General features: G+C 37.8%; 2 protein-coding genes across 4 annotated transcripts in view; one reads left to right on the top strand and one right to left on the bottom strand.

Moving 5' to 3' along the window:
* The window catches only part of b3gat1b (beta-1,3-glucuronyltransferase 1 (glucuronosyltransferase P) b), a 12063-nt gene extending 7995 nt beyond the window's left edge, over window positions 1-4068 (top strand). For both annotated transcript variants that reach the window (XM_013912723.1, XM_005740387.2), the window contains exon 5: window positions 2558-4068. The gene's annotated coding sequence lies outside the window, so the exon portion shown is untranslated. The remainder of the gene's footprint in view (window positions 1-2557) is intronic.
* A 32-nt stretch (window positions 4069-4100) lies between these two features.
* LOC102210550 (beta-galactosidase-1-like protein 2) overlaps window positions 4101-9015 on the bottom strand; it is a 13045-nt gene continuing 8130 nt past the window's right edge. Inside the window, exons 14-19 of one of the 2 annotated variants that reach the window (XM_005740384.1) lie at window positions 7778-7849; window positions 7581-7659; window positions 7390-7477; window positions 7195-7306; window positions 6165-6281; window positions 4101-4575 (exon numbers count right to left, since the gene is read on the bottom strand). In XM_005740384.1, the coding sequence (XP_005740441.1) occupies window positions 4489-4575; window positions 6165-6281; window positions 7195-7306; window positions 7390-7477; window positions 7581-7659; window positions 7778-7849 (555 nt within the window). In that variant the 3' untranslated portion in view covers window positions 4101-4488. Of the gene's footprint in view, window positions 4576-6164; window positions 6282-7194; window positions 7307-7389; window positions 7478-7580; window positions 7660-7777; window positions 7850-9015 lie in introns of those variants that run through there. The other variant, XM_005740386.1, reaches the window with a different exon arrangement.

Below are 9015 nucleotides of genomic sequence, written 5' to 3'. Positions count from 1 at the left end.
TGTGTGTGTGACAAATAAAATTTGAATTTGAATTTGAATATGAAATAATGTGTATTTACTGTTGGAAATGTGGATCTAATCTGAAAGTTATCCATATTTTTATTTTTATAGTTTTCCTTTTGAGTTTAGATGCATGGCCAATTCTCTGATGTATATCTGTTTCTACCTGTGCTGATGCTAGCATGGCTAAAGCTAGCCAAGCAGAAGTAAAATGTGAAGCAAGACAGAAGGATATACTCACACACACCAACGAGCACTGCAGATGTAACAAAAATATGTTGACATCAAATAGTATGTTGTTTGAAATCTATATGAAAAAATTACATATCTAGTTTTTCAAACATTATTTTGTTTTTCTTTTTCACAATGTTATCCAATTGTTCTAATTAGTGTGTGATTAGCCTTAGTGCCCTAGAAATCATTTTTATATACAACTAAAAAGGACTCGCAAATATGTTTGAGGATAATGCCTCAACTTTATGATGAATTGCTAAGTCCTAAATTTGATGCCAGTGGTTGGTTTAAAAAAAGCCCCAACAATCTAAAGATCCATATGAGCAACACTTGGCAATAGTAGGGAGGAAAAACTCCCTTTTAATGGGAAGAAACCTCCAGCAGAACCAGGCTCAGGGAGGGGCGCCATCAGTGATTTGTTCACTGACAATTTTTTTCCTGCATCCAATTCTGGGTGCAAAACTTAATTTTTTTAACCACTATAAACATGTAGTTGTATATAAATATGATTTTTAAGACACAATGTTGAGACGAGTTAGGTGAAAAGCCAAAGCAGCCACTTTTGCTTCTTCTTTTTTTATTTAGTTTCAGTTTCGAGTTCAGACAGCTTGATAGTATGAATTTGCTGTCTGTCTTTCTTTGCAAAGAGTCATGTAGAGACAGTCGGTGGCAATAAGTCCTTTTTCTTCCTTGTCTTGTTCTTCTGTGTCTTTTTCTTTCAGAGGCTCCCGCAGAGAGTTTGTGGTCTCATAAGCTCTCCTGTGATATTTAGAGCTTGAGCTAGCCTCATAAATTAGTCAGTAGCTTAATCTGATACAAATCATGTTTTCTGTTTGTGTGATTAACACAGTCCCTGAAAGAAATAAACAATAAAGATGCAGTATCATGAGAGAAAATCTTGGGAGAAAAAAAGATGGGGAAAAACTGCACGCATAGCCTTCTGGATAAACCCTCAACTACAGAGTGTTGTAATAAACATAATGACATAGGTAAAATGAACGCTGGATGAGAGACTGTCAGAATAAAACAGGAAACATACTGAGATGCAGGCTAAAACACACAGGCTTGACACTGGAACTGGGGGAAGTACAGACATGCATGCACATAACAGGCAGGGAAGACATGGAATGAAACACAAGGAGGGGAACATGGGAACAGGAAAGGGAGACGAGCCACAGAGGGAGACACGGACATAACACAGGAAACATATGCAAAGGACTGACAGGCTCTCACAGGAGATACAAGAGGAACCTAATGCAAGAAACCATAAACAAGGCTGACTGTAAAACTTTAACTGAACCCATCCTTAAAATGGAAAAAGTGACAAAAACCCACAGTTTGTCCAGCCAACATTTAAGAAGGCTGTCCAGCATACAGTGACATGGTATCACAGACACCCGTGAAACTTTCTTTTTAGAATTATTTTTCAACCAAGATTAGATAATGAGAAAGAAGATCAGCTGATGAACATTCAGCAATCATTTAAATGGTGAATGTTAGCTGGCACCACAAAAGTCCTAATTTATTGCATTTAAATGAACACTCCTTCAGGTGTTGTTGAAACAGCTATGTTAGCATTTGGCGCATACACAGTAAAATTGATTGAAAATATATGCAAATCTGGTAATAATTTCACCATTATTAATATATATTAATGAGAAGAAGAAAAGAAAAGATGGAACGTTGCCATTCTTGCATAATAATATCAGCCATCTCCATCTTTTTCAAACATAAAGGAGACTGCTAATTACCGCTTGTTAATATGTGAACCATTTGCACTTGTGAAAATTACAGGTTTATAAAAATAAACCTGTAAATTTTATACATGATTTTAATGTCATATTTATGATTCTTTACGAGCATCTACAGACAAATTCCCCGAGGTAATTCTTTTCCATGCAGTGGCAAAACAACATAGCCCTGTGACAGACCACTGAGCCTGTCTCTTCCCCTACATCAGCTAGGATGCAGGCTCACATGGATCATTGGACAAGTTATGGATTACTTATAAAAACAAATTAGTTACAAGATTAGAAACAGGTCATTTAAAGCCTGTGCACACAGATTATATTGCTGTATTTTTAAAGGGATTATATACAAACAGTGTTTGGCAGAACCTGTACTTAAAAATCTGAGGTTTCGCATTGTAATTATGACACATGGAAGTCAGTTTGCATGCTACTGCCATGCTGGAAACTTGGGAGTATGATATTTTGAACATCATATTGCATTGATAAAGCTTTACATGGCCTCTATCATGGCTAATAATTAATTTTCTTTTTTTCCTGATTGCACTTATTAAGTGTAAACTTTTTTGTTTCAGGGGAGGAATGTTTCTACTGAGCTCTCCCTGGATTCAAACCAACCTGAGCTCCGAAAAAGCAACAGTCACGGTCAAAAGTATTACCAGGACGCAGCAGCTGTATTTCACCACAGCTTAGCATGAAGCTACGCGTGTCCAGTTGAAGAGGCAGAGCAAAGCCATGTGTGCTTGAGCGACCACAGAGTATCAAAGCACAACTGCACAAAAACGACTGGTGTGTTCTGGAGCAGCACTGAAAGGAGTTTGCCACCTGAGGTCTCCTCTGAGATAAGGGATGTCACATGACTTAGCTGCAGGAAGAGATGGTACAGCAAGCAATAAAGAGCCTTGTGAGCGACATCAACACCGGCCAACCATCCAATCAGAACTGAATGGGGCCCTTTTGTTTTGATGCAAGCTGGCTGTCGGGGAAAGAGCTGCACAGGGAAATAAAAGAAGTCCTTGTTTCAAGAGAGTCAGCACCGACTGTTAGACAGCACTGATGGGATCTGAGCCCTCCCCCTTTTTGTACTGTACAACAGTGAACCCAGTACTAATTAGGAGCCCTGCTACTTTTGAACATACATTTGCGCACACTGAGCTGTCACACTGCTCACAGACACACATGCACACAAAAACATGGAGCAGTGGCTTATTAACAGCAGCGTCCTCTCTCGCATTCATTTACTACAAGCTTAACATGCTGTAACAGCGCTGACATGCACTCATATTTAAAAGAGGATCCAGTATTGCTGTTAGCCTGTCAAACTCAAAGACTTCCTCATAAGCTAATTAAGACTGCGCTGGGTGAAGGTTTCTTAGCAGTTATTTATTGTTTCAGAGTAATTTGTAGCATTGGTATGTTAGTTGTGAACAGTACATGTGAGAGTCGATGGAATGTAAAGCCATTACTCTGAAAATCAGAAGTGCATTCTTTCAAATAGCTGTGTTATACATTCTAATTATTCTCACCGTGGATGGAAGGCTTGCGAGTAATGAGTTCATACTCCACTGACTTGCAGCAACACCACTTAAGAATGCAAATGTTCTGTATGACTTTGTATCGTTTTAAGAGTTCCGTCAGTTATCAGTGTTAATTTGCAGACATTTGAAACATTCAAACACTTGAAACATTGAACTTTGACTTGACTTGATTAGGGTCTGATGCTACTGCTATGTTGCTTGTGTTTCATTTGACAGCTGCTCAAACTACTGCCTCATGAAGCTGATTTTTGCTTTACAGACCTAAGATTGCAGTAACTGCTACTTGATACATACTCAAGTATATTCACATAGGCAATACAGATTTAACAATCTGACACACCTGCCACAGCCAGACTCCCTAAAATTGTTACTCTAAGACTGTAAATTCACAGAACGTGATCATTGCTTAATAATTCTGCTGTATGTGTAAAGATTTATTGTAAATAAGGGTACTGTATGTACATAGGTTTAAACTGCTCCCATACAATCGTGACTCTGTCTTTGATTTAAAGAGTCATGTCTCTCTCTCTATATATATATGTGTGTGTGTGTGTGTGTGTGTGTGTGTGTGTGTGTGTGTGTGTGTGTGTGTGTGTGTGTGTGTGTGTGTGCATATATGTATATGCCCATTTCACCAGAGTTCTAAATTCGCTTTTCATGGATTTAGACACAGAGATTTCAAAATGTGAGGCAACTGCACATAAATCATATTTCCTTCGTACATCAAGCTGTTATAAAGTAGGATTAGCTATAAAATCTACCAGACTAAACTGTGCCATATTCAAAATGAATCCCGAATGAGCGCCCAATATATATGTAGGTGAAATTTATTGGATTTGACAGAATTTATTGTTTCCCTGTATTTCAATTCCTCCTGATATGATAAACACCTAGTAATACAAAAGAAATGCAAATTTTACATACATACACACATAAACACAAACATTGGAATTGTAACGTGATGTTGGTCACTGGATGTCAGCAGCCATGCCAAGATCAGCCTGATCCTCAAAGTGGACCTTGAAGTCTCCCTCTTGTTCCTCAAACACAATGACCTAATTTATTTGAGTGTGAAAAAAAACACAGACAAGTGTTAGAGATTTGTTTGGTTTTTGCAATTATAGTACAAAAATACATTAACAGTACAGCAGTTTACAAAGCTAGAGCCAGCAGATATTTAGTCGCCCAGAAGGTAACAAAATCATCTTACAAGCAAATTTGAATGAAATATGCAACAAACAACATGTAAATTAGCTATGGTGATCCTAGGCTGGGCTAAGCTATTGGAAGCCTTGGAAAACCTAAACACATTAATATCGTCAGTCTTCTCGTCTAACACTAGATAAGAGAGAGCAAGTAAGCAGTGTTAATTTTGTAGACCAATAATTTTCATCATATTTTTAGTCAACAACCTTTTTTCTGACAAAAACAAGACAATAACTACATAAAAGCTAAAGTCACAGGGACAAAAACTATGATGATGTCTATTGACTCTTTCATCAATGATTAAAACAGGATGAAGATATTATAGAGAGAGAGAGAAATCCAATCAGAACTAATTTAGTTGTGTAGAAAGATGGGACGAGTGGGAGTGATCCAATCAGAAGTATGTCCTTGTGCCATCACTTTAGATGCAAACATATGGAAACGGAGAAAATAAGACACATTGTAACCTGTGTGGCACAACTTTCACTATTACAACACTTTAACAACTATTACACTTCATGTTTTAGTCAAACTACAATTTTTACTCTGAGTATTGCTATCAGTCTCAAGTAGTTATGACCAGATGGCTACACAGCCAGATCCATCCCTGGGTGACATCATGGTGGCTGCAACCATCTTTTACATAAGTCTATATTCTGTCTTATACTTTTTTAAGAAATTCTTTGTCATCTATTTCCTATTCTAGCAAACCTTTAAACCAATCATCTTTCTGCCTCCACATAGCATCATCGCCAATGATCGATGAAGCTATGTGGAGGTTTTTTGGAGGACTGCACGCAAGCACGTCTGCTTTGGCTGTGTAGTTAAAGACCTACAAGAAAGGACACAAGCGCTGTACCATTTTGTATTTATGAGAATAAAAAATATTCTAGAACAGAATATTAGCCTAAAAAATTGTGTTGCTCTACTTTTTTTTAAAATTACTTTCAGTTCTTCTGCTGTAATTCTTATATGAAATGATAATCGCTTGCATCCAGGGAAACAATCATACAAAGCCACTATAGCAAAAGCTAACTTAGTATATAAGCAAAAAAAGAAAAGAAATGAAGCAAAACAAAACACAAAGGCTGAAACAGTTTAACAGTAAATCAGGTCACGGTTGTCAGATACAGAAACAAAAGCAATAATTAAAATTCTTAATTAAACTAAGGAGAAAAAAATGTGAAACACATTTACATATTTGAACTTTTGGGATCAACAACTCATTAGAACCAACATTACAAACGCCAACAACAGCTGTTTACAATCATACTGTGACAGCAGATATCAAACTACAAGCTCGTTTTATTAAAATTAGCTGTTCTCCGACCTGAAGGATGCATCCACGGACTCTGGATGTAGCTGTAAGCGGCGCTCACACAGACTAACAAAGTGCTACAATCATCATAATTCATCATTTGCTTCTGAACAGTTATACCTGATTGATTCCACTATTGAGAAAAGGACCTGGGAGGTAGAGAGTCTGCTGGGGGCCAATGGACCAGTAGCGCCCAAGGTTCAACCCATTGATAAACACAACACCTTTCTCCCAGCCCTGCGGATCCCAGACACATACATTTATTAAAACAAATTAAAAAAATAAGTATAAACACACCTGGCTTCTTTATGTATGTTTTTAACATATTTAGATGAGGAAACATTTGACTATTTTAAAAATGCCGCAGACAAAAGATGTTTTATAGTACTTGAAGGACAGCACAAATGGTAATTCTTCAGTGGTTCATTGAATAAGATTACCAACAGATCTCATATACTTCTGTTTAAAATAAAATAAATTACACCCACAGTATCAGAAGCTCATTTTGCCCCCATTGGCACTCCTTGTAGGAGTTTTGTGTACGTCCACCAGTACCTGCTTTCTAAACTCTCTTCCCTGTAAAATGATTCTCCTTGGTTTAAATGCCCATTCAACATTTCAGTGACACTGAAGGTTTTATTATTTTCAACCAAGTCATTGCATGACCTTCCATTTCTTCTTTCTGAGCCATTCTTTCACGAATGTGCTTCAGATCATTATCCTTTGAAAAAGGTCCACTTTCAGCTCACTTTTCAGATAAACGGATTCACATTACTGTATATTCAAGCGATGCTGAAGAATGCAAAGCTGAATCAATGCCTGCAAGCTACGCAGCGGTGAACTGGCAGTAATTAGATTTTCTTTACAGTTAATTTTGTTATTTCAAATAATTTGAAGAGCTTTTTATACCCTCTTCCAGATTGAAGACTCACAGGCAGACACTTCAACAGGATAAAGCACAAAAGATCCTAATGACAGACATTTAAAAGTCAGTTTCCACCTGCTACTCCACAAGGAGGTTTCAGTCATCGGAATTCCTTCTTCTAATTTATTGGATTTCAAGGTGTAACAATGTGATTAGTCTTTTCCGTTCATTTAAATGTCATTTACTTATTTTTTAACATAGCTGTTTATGTTTATGTTCACTTACTGGCAGCTTCACAAACGTGTCACTTGGATACCCATATGCAAACAGTCTGCCCATGAAAAATCCAGGGAAGCTGGGTGTTTCAGAAAGACTTTTCCAGGGTGCTTGATAAAGACTGAAATAAGGCCACATCAAACACACTATTACAGACAAAAGCAAGTAATATGCAGCGTATTAGATTTAATAAAGTCTACAAACCTATCAAGGAAGCTGGGTTTCATATCCAGGCTGTATATTGTAAAATCTCTCAAGGGGATATTGTTTAATAAAATGTCTCCCACTAGTCCTGCAAAAACACAAATCGAAATTGGCTTGCCCTCTACAAACTGATTGCTTGAGTGATTTAAAAGCAGGCAGAGCGATGAACAGCAAAAATTTCAGTCAGTCACCTTTACGTTGCTTGTCAAGCTCCCTTCCCTGGTGAACTCGTCCACAGTTCTCCACCAATAAACTCAAGGTACGACGTCCCTGTAGGGATCAATCACATTTATGTTTTTTGATCGTTTTAACAGCCAGACAGCTGCCTCTCCAGCATCCATCACACTGAATGAAGCCTTTCTCTTCACTGTTCAACTTGATATCATACCTTACCATCAGGAACCGCCAGCTCCAGACTCTGGCGCTTGAAAAGGCCAATGTAGCTTCTGTCTACAAACACCTGGAGTAAAAAACATTAGTGTCAAATAACTGTAGTAATTTAGTTTAAACTATGTCCTGCTGGAAGGCACCAGAGCAACGCTCCACCCCTTTTTCTTTGAAGAATGAAATATCCACTTAAGCCGAAGGTTGGTCCTCACTTTAAGAGCATTTCATGCAATAAAACTGGTAAAGACAGCATGAGTGGTCAAACCTGTCAGTTTAATATCTCAAACCAGATCTACTAATATCTGGGCCAGTGCTAAATCCTCTTTTAGGGCTTACCAAAAAGGCCGAGTGTCAGTGCTGTAGGGCAAATTAGCATGATGATGCATTTACAAAAGTGTGTCCATGGAAGTGGAAAGATCATAGAGTGATGCAAACAGTGAGCTATCTTTATATCCAAAGATGCAGTCAGCTTATTTTAGTAATTACCTGACAAGAGGTGTACAAATTAGTGTCTAAAAATAAAGGCCTTTGATGAGGGAGTGCAAAAGAAGCGAGTGAGGGTCTGACAAAAATAAGACAATTTAAGCTAATGCTGTACACATGGTTCTTTATGAAAACAGTGTGACTATGTAGAGAAATGAAAAGAAGAGGAAGAAGAATCAGGATGATTTTCTTTGGGGGGAACTCATCTGTGAAAGTGCTAAAACTGTGTGAGTTTGAGGACTAAGCCTCAGGTGGACCTCAGGATTTATCCAGAGGAGAGCGGCGTTATGATAAACCATAACCCTGAATAAACCTGAAACCATGGGACCTGCATGATGTGCAGAAGAACACTAAACATTATTTACCAGAGAGATGTTTAGATCTCTATGTATGTGACTAAAAACACTGTTCAGTTCACTTCTGTTTGGTTTCAATTAAATAATAGACTGAAAGGGAGTCTGTAAGCATGCAGGTTGAGGACAGGGCCAAGGTTTTAGCAGTGTGCTCAGCTTTGACTGATCCAATTAATGCTTACTTTAATAAATATCTAGCATTATATGTTATATATATATAAACAATGGTAATTTGCACAACTGCAATATCCAGACAGTAGGGGTGCAACGATACTCATATCGATATTGAACCGTTCATACAGTGCCTTCGGTTCGGTACGCATATGTATCGAACAATACAAAATTTGTAATTTATTTTATCAACTTTCCTTCTGACGATGCTGTCTGTGTTGAGCGCTCAGTG

The sequence above is a fragment of the Pundamilia nyererei genome, unplaced genomic scaffold, assembly GCF_000239375.1.
Source record: "Pundamilia nyererei isolate P.nyererei 1_Seehausen unplaced genomic scaffold, PunNye1.0 scaffold00099, whole genome shotgun sequence".
Lineage (NCBI taxonomy): Eukaryota > Metazoa > Chordata > Actinopteri > Cichliformes > Cichlidae > Pundamilia > Pundamilia nyererei.
Note: the sequence above shows the minus strand (reverse complement) of the source record. Positions and strands in the feature narration are given on the sequence as shown.